Raw genomic sequence first — 25362 nt, forward strand, 5'->3', positions numbered from 1 at the left:
TGTATTTGTTACGTGATAATCAAGCAATTTGATCCCAGCACCATGTTGTAGGCAAGAGCCCGTCATTCATCATCATTAAGGATCATCAACAGCTTAAGCACTCTCTATAAACAACCCTTTGTCCATCCTTATCTTCTCTTGCTGTTAGTTTTGAATCCTTTATCTTCCTCTCTGTCTCCATATCTGTTCCTCAGCTTTAGTGTAAAATAGATGGGGCCTGTAAACTGTATTGTTCAGTGTTTGGGGAACTGCTGTCATACTAGTAAATTTTTAAACCTGATATTTAATGCTTTAAAAGATCGTTTGCTTAAGGTGGTAAGGTTAAAACATTGTGCATCCTCTGCTTTTTCTGTTAAATTGGCAGTCAACAGTGTTTACGTAGCACAATTGAGCCTCCATTTTTCTGGGACACTTCAAACCTGGTGGCAGGCAGAATTACAGAGTAAACATGGGACATACACGGAACCTAAACGATGTCATTGTTCTGTAGCCTTTGTAGCATGTCATTTTCATAACGGAAACAACTTGGTGAACCTGCAATCTCTAACTCACTCTCTAATGTCTCTAGGTTGTAGTTGTAATAGTGGGACTATAGTGTTTCCCTTGGTTAGGTTCTTGTACATGTGCACGTCCACATGCATGCTGTCCTGAATGAATGATTAAAAAAAGTTTTGACTCTTCAAATATTTGAATTCCCTAGTTCCCTTTTTGAGTCTAAACAAAGTAAAAAAGAGCCAATACATTCTGCTGCCTCTCTAGTGTGCCTCCTATGCTGCTGACAGACTCACCCAACTTGCAGCTGGCTAGTCAAGTTCTCGTTCTGCTCTGTAACCACAGCTCGCAATAGATCTCCAGTGCAGAATCAGTTCCACCATTGCCAGCTGAGTTAGTGAGTCTGATTGCAGAATGAGATCCTCTCTGAAGCAGCGAAGCAGGTGATTGCAAAAGTAAAAAAATCAAAGAAAGAGATGCGTTAGAGGTAGCTGGTTTGCAGTGTTTGAAATTAAAAATAAGAGCAAGGGATTTGTTTGCTAGTAAACTGATTGCATATGGAAACGTATAAACAAAGATAAAAATAACAAATGCTTAGTGAGTCACCAGGTGTTTCTCCACCTTGGTAATCCATCCAAGTGTGGGAAGCATAATTGGTTTCCTCAGAAAGTCAATCAAGAACTAAAATATTCATTATTCTAAAGGTTCTCCAAAAACATAATCCAGCATTTTATTCATTGATCATCTTGTTATTTTCACATTCCTGCTGTATTATAACATTAATTATGTAAGATTCTTGGTCAAATTTAAAAAAAAAAAAAGAAAAAAAAAAGAAAAGAAAGAAAAGCTTTTAAGGCTCTTGACTTAAAAACTCAAATGAAATGGATTCTTTTCATCACTGGAGTAATATGTACAGCTAAGCTCCCACACATTCTGCGTGCTGATAACCACGTATCATGCTTGGGTAGGACTGAAATTAAACAGGACTGTGCTTACTTGTTGTATTTGCCCTCTGAGATGCTTTAGCTTCATGTGCTCATGCATAGCAGTTGTACAGTTGTACTGCTATGACAAGACATTTGCAGTGCTTACACACCAGATCATCGATGTTTATCTGCATGAATCGCTGTAACACAAGGGATAAGGACGCCCTGATTATGACATTTGGGGGGGGGGGGGAATCTTATCACTGTCATTTTTTTCACAGCAGTTTATCGCAAGCTTTAAGGTTCATTTTTACTGCTGATATGTGCAGAGAGGAGGTTAATTTTGGTTTAAGTAGTCTTTATTTTTAGTCAGATGAAGATAAATACACTGTAGAACAGTATAAAACTTTAAATACATTTTAAATGAGTAACATAGGAATATAAAATAGAATACAAACAAAATGGGAAACTAAATTCTTTGGTCAGTTCTAAATAAATACAGTAGATATTCATACAAAAATAAACATATAAAAAACACCTGTATGCTGTAGCTTTCCTTTTTTTAATAGATTGCCAATAATGTCAAACAGTTTGAAAAACTCTACAAATCAATAGACAAAAAAACCATTATGAACATATCCTCAGTAGCACCTTCAGGCAGCTGTTATTGTGATTTGCTGCTATATGAAAAAACTGAATTGAGTTGAATTTAAGAAATGTTTCACGTGTGAACATGAGGGGGAGGGTAAACAAACTTGTACATTTACTCAATTGTGGTCACCCTTTTGCTCCAAAGCAAAACAAAAATACATTTTTTAAAAAGACGCAAGAAGTGCAGTAGTGTCTCAGTGCTGTCTGACAGAAATGTTTATGGCCAGGTTGGTAATGAGGGCCAGTTACGTAAATCACAGAGTTAAATCTAATATTTTTGACTGTGATTTTACAGTAAAGTTTTTGTCATAAGGTATGGCATGGAAGAAAGAGTCTGAGACTGTATGGTTTTGCATTGTGTGTAATCTAAAGTATGGCGCTGCTTCACATGACTTGTGGTGTTACCTGCCTTCGACACAGTCCTATCTGCTTCTATTTCGGACTTTAAATAGCCCAAATTTCTCCCTTTTATCTTGCTAACACCCCCAAACACTGGTGTGTATGGCTGCGGTAGTTCAAATGTTAGCATATGTGCTGCACTACACTTTGTGCTTTGTGTGTCAGCCTAACCTGACGTGGCTCATACTCTATTCCAGTCACACGATTGGTTCAGTGTGGCCATGTTCTCATTGTCATTGGCTGTTCGTGTTGTTTGTTGAAACATGGAAGGAATGAGTTCTGCCAACTTTATATTGACCAGCTGTGTTTATGGCTTTATTGCCAAAGCCCCAAATGATGCAATTTTGTTTCCCTTTGTTTTTATTTGTGTGTGTTGTTATTTCTTCCCTTTTTTTGCGGGGTTCAGGAAAGCAGTGAAATGATTCAATAAAATAAAATAATCAAATATATTGTAAGATAACAAAAAACATCAATTGAAATCAATTGAAAAGTGAAAAAAAATCTTTTTTGTACATGTGAATGTCTCATTTTTAGCAAGCAATATAAAGATTCATAGATGCAGATATAATAATAGTTAAATGACCTACACCTTTTGGTTACTGCACGTTCTACATTACTGAATAGTGAGGTAAGCCTTTATTACTCATTTGCGTATTCTAATTAGATGAATTCCAAAGATAATCCTCCTTCAATATTTCTTCTTGTTGTCTTGGAGTAGTTTTGGGTGTTGTTGTCTTTCTGTAGTTGTACATCTTTGTAAAGAATGCACTGACCCCTCCCGATCTACCATCACTTTGTGGAACGGTAATTGTGTTGCCAGTTAAGTGCTGGGAAAATTTGTGCTCAATGGTAACTCATTAATTCACTATAGATTCTGGCCCACAACATGCCTATTGTAGCAAAGTCCTCAGAAAGCTTGGGAATGCCATTGAGTGGGTTGGGCCTCTTGTTTTATGGCACCATGTGACTCTGCTCACTATGAGTTGTGGTTTCTGAGTTGCGTAGTTTGGGAATGTTGTGCAATGCGAAAAGCATCGTGTTTATACTTCTGTGGATTGCTAAAATTCTGCTCTTATCTTCATAAGCTCACAAACTCTCTGTACAGTGGTTTTTGCCGCTTGGACTAATTTTGCCACTCCTGGAGTGACATGAGTACAGCGGAAAGAGGCATTGCTGAGTCACACCTGTGTTTAATGTGTGCATACGCGTGTGTTTGCCTCCTTGGTCTATGTAGTACAGTGACTTCCAGCTGCAGCAGAAACCATAATTTACATAAATGAAGAATGCCAGTGTTTTGTCAATGTTTAGTGTGTAACACGGACACGCTTTGAACTCTGCTGCTTGGCTTTGCCATAAAACAACCTGCTGTGTGTCAAATGAAATGGTTAGGCTCTCCATGAATATGTTTCATATTGATACTTATTTTAACATAATCTTAGTGTTGATTTAAACACCAGGAAAAGGCATACCACAAGCAGTGACAGCTTGGCTAACTACTTGTATAAATGCTCAGTTTACCCTTTGCACACAGTGTTTGCATAAAGTCCCACAAGCATAATAGTTAATATAGTTGAAAACATTTAAACGTTCATATCTATTTTTTTGAGCAATTTTAAATACAAAATGAAAATGTATAAATGGTTTGCCGTTGCCCTAACATTGCACCTGACATCCTGATGCTCCCACTATAATCTTCCTTCTTTGAACAGCTTTTTATTTCCTGACAATGTGTGTCTGTTTCCCATCATACCCATTGAGCTAATCAAAATCTTAACTTTAATATAAATCAATTGTCAGTGTCAATCCACTGCTTTCCATTTGACTCTCCCATCTCAACAGCCGAGAGTTGTAACTAAGCCTTGGCTGAGTGCCTGTCAAATGGTTGTATTTCACTCCTTTGTCAGGCACAAACCGCACAACACAGCCGGGGAAGTTTCTGGCAAGCTAGCAAGACACAAACAAGCTGAGAGATGCACAACAGTGTTACCAAGATACACAGACTAGAGAAGGATGCCCTCCGTGCTAGTACATCAACTTAGCATTACAGTTATTTGCTGATCTCAAATTTGGGGAGGAGAAAATTTGTGATAACGGTGTAATTGCTATTCACTCTGTATTTGTTTTTCTGTTTTCGAAACCAGAATGACAGTCTTTGTTTAATCCGCTTATCAAGTTGCTAGTAGCACATTATAGACTGAGGGGATGTGGCTGCGCAGCCATACATGGTACATAAAGATGGACTGTGATCCCACCCACTGGTTTTTAAAGTCCTGTTTTGGAGCTGAGTTGAGCCTTTGCATGGTTGTCATCTTGGTGTTTTAAACCTGGATTTGACAAGTGAGGGGTGGCTCTGACTGTGAAATTGCACATTCATTGACTAATTAAAATCACGTTCATGTCATCAGCCTGAAAAAAATCATTTTCTGAAACTTCATGTAACCATAACTTAAACGTACATCTGTTATACTGTCTATGCAACCAGGTCTGCACACATTTGCACAGAAAAGTTGTTTCTCTGGGTGGGGGAGGGTGCGCTTTTTTTTTGTATCGCATTTGAAAAGAAAGATGTGACACTCAGAGCAAGCTGCCAAACATTAAGTATATTCAAGATATTGCCCATGCTTACTTTGATGCCCAAAATGTAACTGAGATTCTTGTTTAAATTTGTATATATACATATTATAGGTCAATTCTCTTGTTGAACTTGCGGTTTCTTTTCATTGGTTATTAATTAAATTATTAAGAGTAATTTAGATTTTATTACCCCTGAAGTACTGAATTTATCACACCTCTGAGCCAACATGTATCACAGTAAATGGCAGCACATGTCTTCAGGTGAATAGACGATCACTTATATTGAAAGCCACTGTGGGTTATTGTCATTTTTCACCGAAATCTGAATCTGATGTATTTTGTTTCCCTCATATTAAGTCACCTCAGTCCCGTTCACATTACACTCACATTTTCACTTGTGCTGATCTGTGCCAGAGTTTTCATTTCGTGCTCACTGAGTGTTAAAAGGAAAAGGAAAAAGGAGCGAGAATGAAGCAGAGAGGGCGGTTATGGCAGAAAGCTGCAGAGCCTAATGTGAGGGAAACCATTTGGAATGAGAAATGAGCTGAGTGAGAGCCTCGTCTCCTTATCTGTGCATTCCTGTAATGTGTGCATGTGTGGGAAGGGAGGGGTAGGGTGGGAAAACTGATTGTTGTGTGTTCGGTTATTGGCTGAATTCAGAGTTTCAAGTGCTGGATCTGGTTATCATTCCAGTGCTTTGGCTGACAGTTTGTTTCCACCGACACAAAAATAAAGCACAGTAGTGGATGTTTGTGTTCTCTGGATACAGTTCACAGTGGCAAAACAAAGGTTTCACCTCCTGTATGTGTCCTTATGGCACTGAGGATACCACGCTTTAGCTCCACTGAAAATATAGATACCTAGATACCTGCATATAGTTCAATGTGATAAACCAAAGACTTCTGATAAACTCACTGTTAAAAAGAAAGAGGTTGACTCGTGAAGCGATTTCCTCTCAAGATGTCAAAGAAATTTGAACCCTTTCTCATGTATAGTTTGATGTTTAGTAGAATAGTTGAATACAGCCTCTAAAGCATGTTCATGCATTGGATTTATGTTCATTGGTACATTCCACACCCATCTGCACACAGAAAAAGAGAACAAAAGAAACTAAAACTGCTCGTTTAAGCAAAACATTGCCCACTCCTTGGATAAAAATCACCAAAGTATAAACTGCTGTCAATGAGGCTGTTTGAAATTTTTAAACATCTAAGAAACTCGCAGCCTAAACTAAACTTAAAATGGAAAGTCAGAATCACAGCAGAAGTTACTGTTGTCCTCTATGACCTCAGCACTTCCTGTCTCCCTAGGCAGAGAACAATTAGTGTGGTTGGGCTGAGATGACTTTGCTGCTGGATAAGCTGCACATGAGATGTTAGCCTAGCCTAGCCTAGCCTAGCTGTGTGTTTGGGTCAGTGGATAGCAGTGAACAGCCCACTGCACACCAGCTCTGTGGAGCTGCACTGTGGTCAGTGACAATAAGAGGAGCCTGCACCTGACACAGAGCCTCTAATGAAGCAACAACATCACTGCATTCATTGCATTGAGATCTAGATACAAATATAAGCTGCAAATGGACATTATGCTTAAAAAAGATCAATGCAGTCACCAGTATAATCTGGTTAAACGCTAAGAGCTTCTGTATAAATGATCTAGATGAGCAATTTCTTTACAGAGGCTGTAACGCAATTAACTGACAAGATATTCTCTCAAAATCGAATTCAGAATCAGATTTAGTTCAAGATTTGACTGGTCGTTTCCTAGTTGGCCGACATCCTCAGGGTTAAGACACGGTTGTTTGCATGTATGTTCTGCTTCTTTCATTTGAGTCTTAGCAGTTCTGCAGTTTACTGTAAGAGCCACTCTTGCTGACAAGAGGTGTTATCCATCCATCCATCCATCCATCCATCCATCCATCCTGTTCTGTCTGCTCTCATGAGACGGCAGCGGTAGACTTCATAGAGAAGCGTGGCTCAGATTAACGTTTTAATCCAAAAGCCTGGATTATAGGTTTTGTATTTTATTCCTACCCTCACTATTCTAGCACGGAGTCTGTCAGATCATTTTAGTCAGAGGTGTGTGTGTGTGTGTGTGTGTGTGTGTGTGTGTGTGTGTGTGTGTGTGTGCGCGTGAATGGTTTTATTTTTTGTGACTGTGTATCTTGGGTGTTGCTTTAAGGAGAGTCCTGATGGGGAGTTTTTCCCCTCTCTCTCCAAGGAGCTGTGTGACAGAGTAGAGCTGCTATTTGAAACTAATTATCTCAAGCATATTTGAACATGTCAGCACAACCGTACATCATTGCTGACTGAGGCTCTGCATCATCGTCATCGCCGTCATTGTCATCTGCCTATTGGCTACAAGCGCTCGTCCGCGCGCCCTCTCTCCTCCCATCATAGTAACGACCTGCCTTTAAATTTGCTGCTGCTGAATTCATCTGTTTACCGCTGAAGGTGACGGGAGTCATTTTCTTGCAGTTGTTGTTAAATGTGTTCTTCGTGGAGCTGCACAGTAGACATTAATCTGAAAGACAGGATGTAAAAGCATACCACTAAGGCTTACGCATCGTATTTGTTTGCTGTTGAGTGCTTGCCCTCCGGAAAGAGCGTGTGTGTCTCTAATTAAGTGTTGTTTGAGTGTACTGCTGCCTCACTCTTTCCTTTGGGTCTATTAAGACGGGAGATATGGTTTCCATGGATATAAATGCCCCAGTGAAGGACTGAGTTTTTTTTTTTAGTAAAGGGTAGTGATACTGTCAGAGTCACCAGTCTATTCATCTTAATATCATTCTCTATTGTACCTGATGCATTGATGAATTGGTTGAACATTGGTATCAGCCTATGATCAAATAAAGATGACAGATGGTAATTGCTAGCAGCTGATTTTTATCTGTTGTGTTGTATATTTAAAAAGAGACGTTAGGTGTTTTTTAAAAAAGGAATATTTATTGGCTTCGCTAGCCGAGAAAGAAAATTGAATGAGAACAAAATGAAACGTAGAAATGCTGCTGTTAGCCAAATTTGTACTTTCAACAGCAGTATCAGCTAAGAAGATCGCATCAGTGCATCCCATCTACTCCTCTTCAATCTACATATGCTTACATGAGTAACTTTTTCTTTCTGCAGTACAATTGAGCAGGTTGGCAACAGGGTCAGCTAGTAACAGCAATGTGACCCTGGTATATTTGATTAAGATCACAGTGAGATAAATAGCCTCCTGGTCATCATGCGGTGGCCACTCCCCCTCTAACGTTCCCTCCCTGTGAGCTGTGAGGTTTCATGTTATGAGATAACGCTATGCACAGAATAGTTTTTAATAGTTTGCACAGAGATTTCTCTGGAAGCTGGAGCTATTTCCTGCAAACAGGAAATGGAGTGTTTTCCTGTGGGTGCTGTGGCTGTGCTTGCCTACATCCTGCCTCAGGCTATCAGAGAGGAGCAGGCACAGTGACCTAAACCTTTGCAGGAATTTGCTTCACACTTGTCGACATCTCGACACTGGCTTTCGCTTGCCTGCAGTTCAGTATTTCTCTCTGTGCCGCTGAATAACTTAATGTGAATAATGAGTGGCTCTCACTCTGTGGCAGAAAGGTCAGTGCTGACCAAATCTTTCATCTTTTCTTCTTTACTCATCCCACATTTTCACCCCGTGGGTTGCTGTCAAAAACGGCACCTTGGACTTTGATACGCCTTCTTTATAAAGCATTCCTGTGCTTCAAATGAAGGGAGGTGGTGAGTAATGGGTTGCTGGAGAACAGTTTCATTGGTAAAAACTGATAAAGAGCTTGTGTTGTTCTCCTTGAAAACCTCCCCTTAGCCCATGGCATTACTCATAAGATGACCTCATGGTCACCTTCTGCTTTGTCAGGATCCTTTCATGCTAATAACTGGATTAAGTGAGTAAAGGTGATAGATAATTAAGCCTGTGTTGTATATGTTGTTTTTTTTCTTACTATTTTGTAGTCAGTGCCACCACCTGGGGGTATGAGACCAAGTTTTTGCATTAGTGGATGTTTCCAGATGAATGCTTGAATTTGTTTGCACAGAATAGATGGGTGTGTAGTACACATATTTTTAATGCGCTGACATTGTGCACACAGTTTGTGTAGATTATCTGTAAACGTGCACACATTTGAAGACTACAGGAACTGAAATGCACATGATGAAAACTTCCACGCATGCTCTGGACACTATTTATCATTTCTCTCTGCAGCAGGTTATTATTGTCCTTTTCATCATTCATTTCATTCCAGTCGGTTCATCAGTATGACCCAAAGAACTGGATTAGTCTGTGTCTTTGAAGAGCCTGAGTGAGCTGTTATCATCTGTACTGGACTGCGTGTTGTGGTGAGCCAGGCAGGGCCAAGTAAGTCTGGCTGTAGCTTGAACAAAGAGGCCCTGTAGTGTTAGATCATGGCTGGTGGGTGTGTGTTTGTCCGTGTGTACGGACAAGTACACATGTGTGTAGTTTGATGGCTGCTCTTTGTTTCTCAGCCCTAGGCCTCACTGGCCAGGGCTCAAGCCTGACTAATATGGCTGTATAAATACACTAGGCTGCCGTCAGTTTGTGCAACATCAAGCGCGCCATTGTTTCACACAGCTCTGCGACTTCAGAGATAATCCTCATCGTTTGTTCCCGTGTGTATTTTTTTTAATATTGTTTTGCTCCAGAAAACGAGACACACTTGTGTTCATATTTGTTTTGGCCCCACGTGTTCGCTGATCTTTTTTGCATGATCGAGAACATTACTGTAATAAAACATGAGCTCACCGAATTACCTTTTGACACTGAGCTTGGGTTTGATAAAATCTTTTCCACACAGAAAATTCCCGTCTGTGTTTATTTGTTTTACACAAAATGACAGCACACTTGCCTCCCTTATCCAAAGACCAATTAATTAGCACTTTTGAGCCTGTGTTTGTTATTCTTTTGATGTCTCTTAGTTAATAGATCCTTTGTTTTAAATATGCTAGTTATTTTCCTCATGGAGTGCTTTCATTTACCCTTATCCCAGTTTTCCTTAAGCTTCACTGCTGCCTGCTTTCCATCCTACTTATATCTCAGACTCAATCAGCAAGGCTGTTAATCGGGACTTCATATTACAGTGTTTAATTACCGCAGTAATCTCATCTGAGAGGCCTAGCTGTAGTTCCAATAGGGTAAATGTTAGAAGTAGACTAAGAAGATGACACAGTCTCTCTTCTTGACCATCTTTAATGTAAACTTTGTGTTTATAATAAACACAGTATTTCTTATATGGCATATGTCACTAGGGAACCTCCTTTTAGTCTTAGAAACATCAGTAAAGACAGTATTGTTACGCTTAAATCCAAATTAAGTAGTACGGTCAATTAATTTTTAATTTTTTTTTTTTCAGGCCTTATGATGTGATTGGAGGTTCAGCTGACATCTTACACATGTGCAGTTCAATCGAAAAGCGTGCTTTCTCTTGTACCGCCTCCACTCAATAAGTTAATTAAATCCAGGCCATTATCTGTAAGTTTCCCATTTTTCTTATGAGTCTTGTAATTAACCTATTGCCCCTCATGGCTCATACACTCAGTACTAACTGTACGCCCTCCCTAGCACGGCTTGACATCATCGTGTGAGCGCTGTAGGTTTGGACGTGTGGGATGCTTCAATGTTCAAAGCACTTAGTTTTGATGGAGCAAAATGAGTTTCATTCCATTTCTTTTTGTTTTCTGAACACATTCAGCTCAGTGTTGTGCGTGCGTGCGTGCGTGTGTGTGTGTGTGTGTGTGTGTGTGTGTGTGTGTGTGTGTGCGTAACAAACAGGAACTCTTCTCTCAGCAATCACATGCCTACGGTTTAATGTACAATATTATGACTGTCAATGCCATATATTGAATCTATATGCAGCCAGCAGTCACACCCTCCTGCTGCTCCTCTCTCTCCCTGCCTATCACTGCAACCCTACAGTTAAAGAACAAGGCCGCCTGACCGCCTGGTTACATGACCCCAGCACATTGTTGTTTTTTTATAGTGTAGCCCCACTCTGCCTGTCTGCCTGGATGGTTGGCTGAATGAATGGATGAACGGACGGACGGATATGTCACAAAAAACTTTACAGGAATGGATGTGTTTAGGAATGTCGTTGGGGGTGCTTTAGTTAAATGGGTCAGGTCCCCACACACTATAGAAGTGTTTCTGTGGGAATCATACTGGCTGACAGGAGGGGAAGGAGGGATTTTCGGGGGGGGTGGTAATAGGGGGATGCCCAAGCCCTCCGCTCAAATTATGGACATAAATGACATACACACAGAGCTTCAATGGAAATTGGGATCAAGGGGTTAACTGTATTCTAAAGATTCAAGCCAAGTAATTCATTGGCATCGAGTTCAGAGGAGTAAATGGAAATGACTGACCACAAACCCAGTAATAGCAGCAGAGGCTAGTGATTACAGAAACACCCTGCTATTATTTTAAGTACTTAAACATGCAGTTTTTACACATTTAGTTGGAGTTGTTTATCAGTAAGATTAATCAGCAAATATTCTGCACACGTAAAAATGTTCAGGCTTGCTAGAAGCCTGAGCCCAAATATAACTTTTGGTTATTTGAAAGGCTCTTCTGGTCTCCTCCTTTTACCAGGTTGATTCTTTTCATTTGATTTCAGCAAATGAAGGTATCTGGGATCTTGCATCCATCTTCTGGTTTCTTCGTGTTTAGCTACACTATTATGTGAGGCATGTCAGCAAACACCAGACACTGACTGTTGGTCACATGCAGTTGGCACCTCCTGTAAGCTGTATATTTAGGATAAGGGACGGTGATGACAGTAATGACCATGATGATGTGGAAGATGATGGGTGAGATGGTTTGAGGATTAGGTGATAATGAAGAGGTGCTGCAGTGGGATTATCACGATGACAGGGTGGACAGATGACATGGTGTGTTGTTTTTTTGTTGTTTTTTTTTTAAGGAAGATTAAAGAAGGTGTAGTAAATAAGCACCCTTCAACGTGCAGTGGTGTGGTTTTTTTTTGCTGTTTACTTTCACAGTGGACTGTACTGAGCACTCTGCCACAGACAGCTGTACCATCACTCCCTGCAGGCAGGCAGACATGACAGTAGTGTTGCTTCATCAGCTGGAGGAAGGCTGTAATTTAAAACTAGATCCATAGCACTGTGGGAGTTTAAATAAACAGTGATGTTTGATAAACAAACTGAAGACTATCTGTTAGACCCAATAATAGCAGGAATGTTGCAAGCTAATTTTTTATTAGTTCAAAGGCATTATTTATCCCATTATTCGTGTGGATATTTCATATGAAACATTGTAAAAGTAAAAGAAAAGCCTGTATTTAAAGGGGAAAAAGAGGGGAAAATGATGATATAACTTTCTAAGTAAAGGCAGAATGTGCCGGCCTGGAATCAGTTTAATCCAATGCAGCAGCACAAATGAGCAGCTAAATATCTTAGTTGTTTTGGCTCTCCGAGTTAACCCAGCCAGGAATAATATAGGAATGCTCACTCAATCTTTGAGGCCTCAGTTAGTCTCTGCCAGCGCTTTACTCATGCTGCTGTCATTCATAATCTTTTCACATGCAGACTTTTGGTACTCCAGGACGTAGTCATGCAAATAAGCAAGAGAGGTTACCTTGCTGGTAACCAAACAACCACGCAGTCTACTGAAAGGGAACAGAATATGGAAATGTTATTCGTAGCTGCAGTTTAGCCCTGTATAGTTGTATATTTAAAATCCATTAGATGTTGTCATTAGTTTAGCTGAGTGAGATAATGTCAGAAATCTAAAGGAAGCCACATAGATGATGATGTGCATACTTAAGACTGATCACTTTTTTGTGTGTTGAACTGAAGTAATAAAAGGTCTTTTTGTTTGGTATTGTGCGTGTTTGCTGATCAGTCAAAGGGCTTTTACACTATAGGCCACATTCACCCATTTGCACACATTTTCATGCAGTTTTTATCTGTTTTGCACAAACTCGTGCATTGATGGATGCGTCAGGGTCAGTTTGAGGTTTACTTTTTTTTTCCCCCCAAAGATGCTTTCACAGTAGCTAGCGATTTATAGAAATATGTTTGTTTTTTAATTTATCAATTTGCATTTGAGTGTACACATGTAACTCACTAAAAAAACTGCAGGACTGATCCTTTCTCTCTCATCTCTTGCTTTGCAGAGTGCGGCGATGGAGGAAACCGTCATATGGGAACAGCACACAGTTACCCTTCACAGGGTAAGTGTTTACAGTTCTTTAATCCACTCTTCCCTTTCTCCTCTTTTGTCATTCTCCTTCTCTGCCTGTCTCTGACACCCAGATCCTGTAGTATGTCTTCTGTGTTTTTCACTTTTCCCTCCCTGCTGCTTTCTGTCCTCTGCCTGTCCATGTCTGTTTCTCTCTGCTGAGTCGCCCAGCTGTAGCTGCAGGATGTGCGGTAGTGAAACAATAGTCAAGGAATCCAGATGGCAGGAAACAAAGCAAAGGAAGACAAAAATCAGCATCCACTTCCTTGCTACTTCATTTCACTTCCTTCCTGCTGGCGATATGCTCTTCTCTTTAACACAGCACCAGAGAGCCTTTTTGTATGTGCTTTTTGTCCTGTAATTATGCTCAATTGCACCACCTAACCTCTGCAGCTATTGTCAGATTGATGAATCACTGACTCGCCACTCTGGTGCAATTCACATCGTCAGGCTAACTGTCAAGCTATCAAAGAGATAGAAGAGTGTACTCTCTGTAGGCTTAATGTCTGAATGTACTTTGCTTTGAGACCTGAAACTCTTGTTAGTTGATACTGTTGTGTCGTGAGATTGTCTTGAGCACCTGTCTAGACTGCCCTGCTTGCTGTAATCTAATTAGTGGTGGCTTTATTGAGACTGAAGGAGTGGCCCAGTGCAATCTGTGGTTCTCAGCTTTGCAGTTCTCCTGTATTGTTGTGGTTGTAAGATTAGCTGTTTGCATCACATATCAAGATCTGTTGATGTGAAGACAGGAACAGAGCTCTATGCTACAGTTTTTGCAGATAATTGTCTGAAGATCGGCTGTTAGCAGATCAGAACAATACTAACCCAGCTTTTCTCCTTTGCCAGTTTGATCAACATCGCATAACCTTACCTAAGTTGTCAGATGTTTACAGCATTACAGTTACAATGCATTTACCATTTGTCTTATTAGTCAGCTGTGGTTTATATTTGTCTTTGTATAGGCCCCAGGATTTGGGTTTGGCATTGCAATCTCGGGTGGGCGAGACAACCCTCATTTCCAGAGTGGTGAAACATCTATTGTAATATCGGATGTGCTGAAAGGAGGTCCTGCAGAGGGTCTGCTACAGTAAGTGTTGACTGTATTTCCTTTATTTCATTGGGAGTAATATTTTAAGCAGCATTACACGTAAGCTGCCCTAATATACGTAATGCCGACTCATTTTTCTGCACTGTTAATTATTTTCTATTTATTTATTTTTTCAGAGAAAATGATCGAGTAGTAATGGTCAATGCAGTCTCTATGGACAATGTAGAGCATGCCTATGCTGTTCAACAACTTCGAAAGAGTGGCAAAAATGCAAAGATAGTAAGTACAACGCTATAAATATATAGCATGAGTCAGGGCTAAGTACTTCATGGTTAGAGAGCTAGGGACTAACAGGCTTTTAACATCGTAAATGTTCTCTCTTTCAAGACTATTCGCAGAAAAAGGAAAGTACAAATCCCAGCGTCACGGCACGGGGACAGGGAGACGATGTCTGAGCACGAGGAGGAGGACAGCGATGAGGCCGATGCTTACGATCACCGCAGTGGACGCGGTGGACAAAGTGCCTATCCAGGTGCAAGCGGAGGCACGGGCACTGGCAGGCGTCACGATCGGGAGCGTAGCAGCAGCGGGAGGCGGGATGCCTCACGGGAGAGAAGCATCTCACCACGCTCCGATCGCCGATCACAAGCCTCTTCTGCTCCACCCAGGCCCTCCAAGGTCACTCTTGTCAAGTCCCGCAAAAACGAAGGTGGGTAATGTGTCACCAATCAAAAAGAGTGACTGCTTGTTTTGTGAATTCATCCAATTTACATAAAAGTCAAATTATTGAATGCGCAAGTTTCTCATTTACTGATATTCACAGTAAGGTCGATCACATTTTTAATTACCTGCTAACTTTATTTGAACCAAGTGATCGGTAACTGTCTTGTAGTGTAACTTTGTTATGCTTAATCACCCTTGAAAACAGAATATGGACTGCGGCTGGCCAGCCATATCTTTGTGAAGGACATCTCTCCGGAGAGCCTTGCAGCCAGAGATGGAAACATTCAGGAGGGAGATGTTGTACTGAAGGTGAGAGGAAAGACGAGCAGATTTGTTTTCAAAGTGGTTAAAGCACAATAACTGGGAAATCAACTGGTCAAAAAATGTAATCTCATTTAACAGTAGTAGAGTAGAGCGTTTATCAGACGCCCTTTTTACTTGAAGTTCTTACAATTGTGCCCTTGTAGTTGGCGATCTGCTGAAAGTGGCTTTCAGAATGAGGTCACAGTTCATTACTATTCAGACTCACCAGCAGAAATACAAGACATTGCATTATTCCTTTAATTTTTTTCCCTATTCATTCAGACTTTGAATAGATAAATCCCCCTTCTTCCCAAACAAATGCCTGTTGAAATCCAGTTTAATGTTTCAGTTTTACTGAAGAGAAGTTGAATCATTTTCTAGTTGAAACCTGATCACAGGACAAAGTATTACATAAAATAATGTGTGTGTATATATAGAATAGTTTTGCTTTAATATGCGTAGTCTTGGCTTATTTTCACTCTCTGTGCTTGTGACCGCACCCTCTGTGTATTATAAACACATTAAATATGTTTATAGCTTCCTCTTCTTATAGGCTGTGCTCCTAACTTTTACTCTCATTAGTTTGTTATCACAGCACACTGTAGGCTCCACAGAAAAACTGCAAAGAGGATATTATGTACGTTTACCTCTTGTGCTGACTTGTTCCTCTTCCTCTGGCAGATTAACGGCACAGTTACAGAGAACCTATCACTGATAGATGCCAAGAAGCTGATTGAGAGGTCAAAGGGCAAGCTGAAGATGGTAGTGCAGAGAGACGAGCGGGCCACGCTGCTCAATATTCCTGACCTTGACGACAGCATCCCATCAGCCAATAACTCAGACAGAGATGGTGAGACAATAAACGCGTACTCGTGGATTGCAGCTAACATTTGATTACACAACTTGTGTGACGGTGTTTTTTCCAAGAGATGTGATTTATTTTAATGACTGCGATGTCAAGAAGACGGGTTTATTTATAGAGCGCATTTCAAAACATCTCTAAAACTACAATGAGAAACAGAGAACTGATCCTTGCAGATCATTCCACTCTTAACGAAAATAACGTGTTTTTATTGTTGTTCCAAATCTCAAATGTCGATTTCTTTCTTTTTTTTGTTGTTGTTGATAAAACAGTAATACATACTTCAACTCATCTTTGACAGACATTTCAGAGATACATTCACTGACATCCGATCATTCCAATCGATCCCATGGGAGAGGAACTCGATCCCGTTCGCCTGACAGGGTTGAAACATCCGAGCATCTCCGCCACTCACCACGGCAGATCAGCAATGGCAGGTAGGACACACACACGGACACACACACAGACACACACACACACCTCTGACAACTATTCTGGTTACGAGGCACACTGTCACCCACCCTCTTCGACCTCATATATCTTGCTCAAGACATAACATACATAAACCATCACAGTCCCTCTGAAACCATCAATAATTTCCAGTAATGGATTTCTCTGGGAAAGAGCTGAGGAAGGAAGTAGGGATTGATCTGCTGGCAGATTAATGCCTTGCTTTTAAAGTATACTAGACTGTTTAATATTAAACACAAACCTGATTTTGAACCTTGCTGGAATAACTCTTTTAAGTAGCCTCACCACTGAACCTTTAAAGTGGAGTATATATGAATAATAACGCACGCTTTTAATGATTATAGTCCAATTAATATAAACGATTTGCACACATTATGTGTTGTTCTTTTTTTATCACTTTACTGCCTGTTTGTCTTACTTTCTCTTACTGCCTGTTGCATCTTTCAATATGTTGTCAGTCTTTACTGTCATTTAGATTGCATAGGTTTTTGCAGCTGGTTTATAGATGGATAAAGATGGCTAACACATGACACTCTCAGTGGGTGTGGAACTTGGGCATTGAGTGGAATGAGGTAATTAGCTTTTCAAGACTTTAATCCAGTTAATTAAACAGGAATGGGTGGTGAAACAGGAATGGTAATGTTAAGAAAGAGACCCATTTTGCAATGAGAACACGTTACTGGTTTGTTAATGTGGTCCACAGTAAGTCTAACTGTGAAGTAGGAGTGTTGAATCAGGGCCCTCCAGCGCTTGTTCCAGACTGAACTACTGTTTCATATCAAAACTCCTTTGGTTGCAGATACAGTGGGCTGAGATACAAACTAAAAATGCTACAGAGACCGTATTTGTAGCTAGATAGACAAGAGGTTAGGGCTGCTCGATTATGGCAAAAATGATAATCACGATTATTTTCACTGAAATTGAGATCTAGATTATTTGAAGATATTTATTTAACAATAACAATGTATTGAATAATGACTTTAAAGATTGTCAAAAAATAATATAAAATAGTGTGCAAATACTGATAACAGTGCAAATGTTTGCAATATAAGAAATAAATGAAAAATGTAAACATCTATGTTTAGTGAACTTTGCAGTGTTGCTCTGTGGTGCAGCTACGACACTGTAGCAAAGTTTACTTGATCCACGTCTGACTCCGCGAACCCATAATGTTTCCACACCACTGAAGTTTTTTTTTACCTCTCTTTTCAACCAACAGCAGTCACTCTCCTCTCCAAATAACTTCTGCTTAGCTTTCCGAGCTTCCCTTGGATCCTGTTAATTGTTGTGACAGGTGTTCGAAATGCAGAGAGGTGCGCTCGATTTGCCACACGGAGCAGCGCGAGAGTAAAGCACGAGGGCGGGGCTAATAATCAGCTCAGTCATTTTTAATGATCGTTGAAAGCCCAGATCGTAAACGAGATTAAAATTCGATTAATTGAGCAGCCCTACTAGAGGTTCTTGTCATTGTTACATTCGATGCTAATTAACTTCATCTTTTGATGTTTGTGTTTTTTGAGATTTTTGAGAGGCAAATAAAAAAGGGTAAATTCCTCAAATCTCAATGGGGTAAAGAAACAAAAGGCCAATAAAAACTTGCCTTATTGAGATGGTTGTTGAGAGGTTCGCAAGGTGTTCCTGATGCTCTTGCTTGTGTAACTGTCTGGTGTATCATGCTGTGCCAGACTGAGTGACCCTGCATCAGGATGAGTGCAGGTTCACCTTTGCTTTGACCACACTCGTCCACATGTTGTGTTTTGAACTCTTATCCCTCTGATATCCGAGTATATACGCACAAAATGTTGTATGTCAAAGTCAAAGACACACATTATATTTTTCATGCATTCATTTGTGTAACGGGTGAATCTGATAAGCATGGAGATAAGGAGGAGTTTCACCTGCTTCTCATGTGGCTGGGATTTATCAAGTGAGTGAGTCTGACTGTCACCACATGGTGATGTAAGGGAATGTTTTTAGGAGCGGTGAAAGGAATTTGACATACTTCCCACAGTGCTTTGGCCCAGACGAGATGGTTTGTTGAACCTGATTGGCGTGCAGCGCAGGCATTGTTTTCTCTAGGACGCAACGCTGGTCCAGGCTTTGTGTGTCCAACAGATCATCAAAAAACAGCCCTTCATTAAGCGTCTCTCTGTGAGCTCGAGTAAAAGTTGTGCACAGGCAAAGGGCTCCCAGTGTTGACTGTCAAGGAATTAAGATCAAATCCTTTAATTGATAATGGTTGAACTTGCAGATGCACATATGTGAGTAATTATTGTTTTCTTCTTAAAATATTTTGCAGGTCTTTTTTTATTGTTGTGCATGATTATTTGATTTCTAGTTTAATACTTTGTTTTTCTGAAATGCATCTAGTCAGTGTTTCTGAGTGAATTTCTTTTTCTTTCTGCAAATATTCTGAGGCTTGTTAGTTATAGATAATGGGATTGTTGTTCAGTCTGCCTGTGCAGCCACTTCTCTCCTGTTTCTTCACTTTTTCTGCATCTGCCTTCCTTGCTGTTATTTTGCCTGTACCCATACTATAAAATGTGTAAGTGAGGGGGTTGAACAGAGGGTTCTGTCAAATGGTGTTTGTCAGTGTGACGCCTTTTTTAGCACCATTCTGCGGCAAGGAGCAGCAGAGATTTAGGCCACTCCACTCTCTCTCCCCCTCTCTGTCCCTTGCTCTTGCTCAGTTTGTCTCTTTTCTTTTCCTCCTTCTTCTCACACTCTTCATTCATCCATTCATTAAATGCACTCCGCGTTTCTCTTTCTCCAATTACAGTTATGTTATTTATCCTCGGGGAGATTTAATTGCACTGAAGGAGTACATTTGTGATACTGAATTGTCGTGACAACTGCTGGACAAATTTGTGGGACTAGAAAAGGCCAAACTGTGGTGGAAACTATTGCAAATAAGTGCCGCATGCTGCACTTACTTTATGCATCGGTCATTTGTGTGTGTATGGATGTGCATGCCTCATTGTTGTATGCGCATTAATGACTGCAGTGTGCATTTTATTTTATTGTTTTGTGGGGGGTTTGTACTATGAGTGCTAAACTGAAAGGGCAGGAATCAGCAGAGCTGTGTAGTCTGAGCTGCCGGTGCAGCCTGCACCTTCATGTTCTTGTACAAAAGCTTCTGAATACAGCTCAAGTACTGAGCCAGCAGTCAGTCATGTGATCAGATTGGAATTCAACCATTGTTTTTAAGCAGCAGAGGCCTTTCTACCCTCTTGGACATGACTTGCTAGACTTGCACACACACACAGTTTTCCCTTATTTATTTTACCCAGGTTAAACAGGAACTGGGACTGAAACGTATCCCAACTAAAGAGTTTACACTGGGAGCTTCAGTCGGTTTTCTCTTCGTGCCTGCCTGTGTAGTCTATAAAGTGTGAATTTATATTCTTGGAATCTGGTTTGCCACCTACGTACTGCACAGACCACACAATGTGAAAAAGGAAGAAAGAAAATGCTCCACTGCAAAGAACACACGACTTTGAATCACTAGCAGATGTGCAGGATCTTTTTGACAGAGCCACACATCCTTGTTTTAATTGCTTATTGTCTATTCATTAAATACTTTTGTCCACGTGCCCTTATGACGTAATCTACTGTTCATGCTATTTCCTTCTAGGTTCATTTAGTGTGTGTGTGTGTGTGTGTGTGTGTGTGTGTGTGTGTGTGTGTGTGTGTGTGTGTGTGTGTGTGTGTGTGTGTGTGTGTCTGTCTGTCTGTCTTTCTTCCTGGTAATGTCAGCACAGGATGAAACTACCACCAGTCAAAACATGAAGTCATTCTTAAACACACTAGTGGGGAAAAAAAACACAATATTACTGTAATTTAAGAAATTCATTAACATGTCAAAACTGCTGCCTTTAAATTCTCCTGCTTATAGTTTTAATTGTCTATGAGTACTAAATTCACATTTTTATTATAATTATTTATTTATTAATTTTTTCATTTCAGCCATCGAAGTCGAGATGAGGATCGCATATCCAAACCGGGGTCCATGTCCACACCAGTCAAAAACTCTGATGATGTCCTGTCACAGGCCAGTGACCAAGCCAGCTCCAGAGATGACAAACAGTTACCCCCACTGCCTGGTAAAAAAGCCTGACATCTTCATCATTATCACCACCATCATTATCGTTAGCGTTAGTAGTGTGTTTGTGTCTTTCACTACCTTATATAGTTCTCTCTGTTGGAACCTTTAACGCAGTGAAGTACAGTTTAAGTCTTAAGGCAGACGGATATTAACTGAAGCTGAAAACAGACTGCTGCCATGGCACATCATATGAAACATGTCAAGTGCCGCCCTTAGCGTAAATAGGAGGGGTTGTTCTGCAGAACGTCAACACGAAGGGCACACACAGCATTATATGTCTACTTTGTTCCTCTCTTTCCCATCGCAGCAGATAGAACCAGGTTCGGGCGTCTGTCTGAGATTTCTTCCTTCCTGTTAAAAGGGAGGTTTTCCCTCCCTCTGTCATCACCATGTGGTTGCTCATAGGGGGGTCATCAAATTGAACACAACTACTGTTCGACGTATTAAAGTAACCGTGACAGTTTGGGCAAAAAGTAACATGTAATATATAAAACATCAGATGCTTTAATTTTTAAGGGTGGTTTCACTTTATCTCCCACTTGGCCGTCTCATTCATACAGTGTGTTTGTGTTTATGCCAGAACCAAAGCCAGTTTATGCACAGCCTGGTCAGCCGGACGTGGACCTGCCTGTCAGCCCATCTGATGCCCCTGTACCCAGTGCTGCACACGATGACAGCATTCTCAGGTAAATATTCTTGATGTGGTGTCTTCCAAATTGAGTGCAGTATATACTCTGTAGATAAAATATTACGAGTGCATGAGAGTCCTTTTTAAAAAAAAAATGTATTAAAAAAACAAAACATGAATAAAGCTTCGTGCCACTTGTTCAAATTGTAGTTCTGATTCAGGCAGAAACTCTGCTTTGGCTCTGTTGTTATAACCTGTCATATTTGCTTGAATAACTGGCCGTGTTTTTTTTTTTTTGTTTTGTTTTTTTTGTGTGTGTGTCTCTTAGAATGATTGCTGATCTTTTTACTTAACTCTGTGTGTCCACCTGTTTTTCCCCGCAGACCAAGTATGAAGCTGGTCAAGTTCAAGAAGGGAGAGAGTGTCGGTCTGAGGTTAGCAGGCGGAAACGATGTGGGAATTTTTGTGGCAGGAGTTTTGGAAGACAGCCCCGCAGCCAAGGAGGGGCTGGAAGAGGGAGACCAGATTCTCAGGGTGAGATGTGTTGATAAATTAGGAGAACCCTATTTTTTTTTTTTGCTTAAGAAACCTGACATTTTGTCTATGCACTGTACCAGATTTCGGATGCGAGAATGTGTTGCTGCAGTTGACTGGTTCAAAAGAAAAAAAAAAAAAGAGAAAGATTAGACAGATCTCTTCATCTCATGCCATGTAACTGCCCTGTACGGTCTTGGTATTGCGTAGCTTGTAAGATGATTATAAAATATTCTTTTCGTTCATGTTTTTGTCCTAACTGTCGCTATTTTTGTCACGTCACATGTTCGAGAGTGAAAAGAACATCTGGTGTTGTTAAAATAGGCGAGCCATAGCGGCTAACACTAACTTAGATAATATGTAGCAAAACGATGTAATCCGTGGCCACAATAGATTTGCTTTTGCACAGAGAGACCTTGGGAATACAGTACAATGTACCCATCAGTCAGTGAGTCATTCTTAGGCCCTGCTTCATATCAAAACTCCCCTTGTTTCCAATGTGAAGACACAATAGGGGTCGTTCTTGCATTCTGACCTCGGAACAGTCGACTGCCTGTTTCACTGGACACTAGAGTAACATTGTGGATGAGATGATGGAAACCCTCTTGATGTCAGAGTTGGATTTATTCTGACATGTTTATACAGCAGCAAGACACCTGCTGTGAAGCCACACAGTTTAACTTGTCAGTTTAGCACAAGCTGGGGGGAATTGAGACTAACATTTAGAAACTGTTTATCTATTAAACCATTTTGCTATCTTCTTCTCTTAATGAACAAACAGTGTCTTCTATTCCTCCCACTCTACACTGTAGACCTCTTTTGTGCCTGTGTTCTCCCTGCTGTACAAACAGATTTTAGAGACTTCCAGGACATTGTTTCCAATCTTTGGTGGTTTCCCCTCGGTCATGGTGTGCTAGCTGGAGATAAAGACGTCAAGCCCTTCTGTTTCTGAGAAGAATAAAGGTGTCTTTCTGTGGTTCAGTGACTCAGTCCATGTGTTTCTGGTTCCCCTGCTGCCCCTCAAGCAGAGTCAATAAACAGTAGTTATTGTTTTAAGGGCAGCAGCAGGAGAAGAGGGGGTGGCTGCTCGGTTAAAAGGGGAATGCTTTCCTTTCTTCTGTTCCTTTTTATCCCCTAAGAAATCAGATGAGTTGTAGTCAACAAATAAAGTTGCTGAGGCAACTGTGTAACCAAGTAAACTTAAATCCAGTAGCTTTCAACAGCTCTTATAAGCGTTTAACAGCCATTATTAAAAATAATATTAGCCTTGAGTTGGCTTGTGCTGTTTGTCGTTCATTAAGTTCATTTCTTCTGCCTCTGCAGGTGAACAATGTGGACTTTGCTAACATCATCCGGGAAGAGGCTGTGCTTTTTCTGCTCGATCTTCCAAAAGGAGATGACGTTACTATTCTGGCTCAGAAGAAAAAGGATGGTGAGGGATGACGGCGTCGAGTAACGTTTTGTAGTGTAAACATGAAAGATTGTACGTCAAAACTAATCCTCTGTGTTATTATCTGCTTTGGCTTCAGTGTATCGAAGGATAGTGGAATCTGATGTGGGCGACTCCTTCTACATTCGAACACATTTTGAATATGAAAAAGAGTCACCATATGGGCTGAGCTTTAACAAGGGAGAGGTTTTCCGTGTGGTAGACACACTCTATAACGGCAAATTAGGCTCCTGGCTCGCTATCCGTATCGGCAAGAACCACCAGGAAGTGGAAAGAGGCATAATCCCCAACAAGAATAGGTAAAAGATGTTTCATGGCACACATATTACTACCTGTACAGTTGGTTCTGGCATTTGATGAGTGGGCTAACAATGCAGGTAGAGGAATTAAAGCAATATAAATCTGAAGAATTAATTTTATGATCTACTGTATTTCACACATTTATCACAATTTATGATTAAATTATCATATCAGCCGCACCAATGATGACCTGGGCCTGCTGACTTGTTCAGCTTAACTCAGATGGTTGGTTAGCTGTACAAACAGGGCTTTTAATGACGCAGACAACGGTCAGCTTAACTTCTAATGTGATGGCAAATCCATAAAGACCATCATAACTGGATAACCAGTTAGCATTCAGTGCTCTACATTATTGTTGCAGTTACAGTAGGAGTACGTTAGCGTGACTTGTCTCTCCGGTCAGTGTAAAGTTTTACACTTTTACACCTTTTCTTCCCTTCCCAGAGCCGAGCAGCTATCCAGTGTGCAGTACACCCTTCCTAAAACGCCTGGGGGCGACAGAGCTGACTTCTGGAGGTTCAGAGGGCTGCGGAGTTCCAAGAGGAATTTGCGGAAAAGCAGGGAGGACCTGTCAGCCCAGCCTGTTCAGACCAAGTTCCCTGCCTACGAGAGGGTGGTGCTGAGGGAAGGTAAGAGTACAGAAGCCAAAGGCAGTTACAGCAATAAAATGGGAGGCTTTCATCCTTATTATGCTTTCTTCTTTACTGTAGGACTAAGAAATTTTTAGGTTTGTGAGGTAGCGCTAACTAGGATTTGCTTTGTAAACACTGAAAAATACATGTACACAAAACAAAGGTAGGCTTTTGTGTATAAGCAAAGCTTGGATAGTTTGGCGTGTACCAGTTATGTCAGTGCACTAACGGTGTAGCTTCACTTTTCTCCTCTGGCCATGTAAGCTCTTGAATCTGTGTGGTTTTACACCAAATGTATTGAACACGTCTACAAGAACTGACTGTGATGTGATATGTGTAACACACACGTGATGTTGTTGTGATACAGCTGGGTTCCTGAGACCTGTGGTTATCTTTGGGCCGATCGCAGACGTGGCCCGAGAGAAACTGGCCAGGGAGGTGCCCGAAGTGTTTGAGCTAGCCAGTAAGTAACAAAGTACCCTCATGTCTAATATCTCATGTTTCTCTGTCCGTTTTATCGAGACCGTAATCACCCATCACACACGCCAAAGCTGAAAGCTGCTTAAATCTCAGCATGCAGTTCTCACAGGAATGATTAGTAGCGAGTAGATGTTAAAGTCACTGTTGTGTTCTTATTATGTATGCGACATCTTTAAAAATCCACACTGCTTATTTAGATAAATAAGGTCCTTATTAAGGATATATAAAAATGTTGTTTTAATTTAATAATTTTACATAATTATCAGAAGTTGGGGATTAAAATAGTCGTTATTCACGGGGCGCAGTTTGGATTTCTTTACAAAACATTTGCCCAGTGAATTTTTTTTTTCTAGATGACCTCCTCCTCCTATTACTACCTACTTCCTGTTCTTTTAATAGGCCTGTTAGTCAGGTTTGTCAAGCTGTGTTTATTTCCCCTGTCACTCTTTCAGTCTTCCATTTCCTCTGTTTATCTTTCACTCTTTGATACTCCAAGCAGAGCTAAACACTCGTCATCCACCTCCTCTCACTTGTAGAAATTTCGAGCATCTTTTAATGTGC

General features: G+C 40.6%; 1 protein-coding gene across 13 annotated transcripts in view; it reads left to right on the top strand.

Annotated features, from left to right (window-relative positions):
* tjp1a (tight junction protein 1a) overlaps positions 1 to 25362 on the top strand; it is a 100022-nt gene that overhangs the window by 58706 nt on the left and 15954 nt on the right. For all 13 annotated transcript variants that reach the window (XM_040011999.1, XM_040011998.1, XM_040012002.1 and 10 more), the window contains 14 exons: positions 13201 to 13257; positions 14228 to 14352; positions 14490 to 14592; positions 14701 to 15022; positions 15242 to 15345; positions 16021 to 16189; positions 16503 to 16638; positions 20639 to 20775; positions 21358 to 21463; positions 21789 to 21939; positions 23263 to 23371; positions 23469 to 23688; positions 24134 to 24318; positions 24689 to 24784. In XM_040011999.1, coding sequence (XP_039867933.1) covers positions 13201 to 13257; positions 14228 to 14352; positions 14490 to 14592; positions 14701 to 15022; positions 15242 to 15345; positions 16021 to 16189; positions 16503 to 16638; positions 20639 to 20775; positions 21358 to 21463; positions 21789 to 21939; positions 23263 to 23371; positions 23469 to 23688; positions 24134 to 24318; positions 24689 to 24784 — 2020 coding nt within the window. The remainder of the gene's footprint in view (positions 1 to 13200; positions 13258 to 14227; positions 14353 to 14489; positions 14593 to 14700; positions 15023 to 15241; positions 15346 to 16020; positions 16190 to 16502; positions 16639 to 20638; positions 20776 to 21357; positions 21464 to 21788; positions 21940 to 23262; positions 23372 to 23468; positions 23689 to 24133; positions 24319 to 24688; positions 24785 to 25362) is intronic.

The sequence above is a fragment of the Simochromis diagramma genome, unplaced genomic scaffold (assembly GCF_900408965.1).
Source record: "Simochromis diagramma unplaced genomic scaffold, fSimDia1.1 OVJJ01000603.1, whole genome shotgun sequence".
NCBI classification, from domain to species: domain Eukaryota; kingdom Metazoa; phylum Chordata; class Actinopteri; order Cichliformes; family Cichlidae; genus Simochromis; species Simochromis diagramma.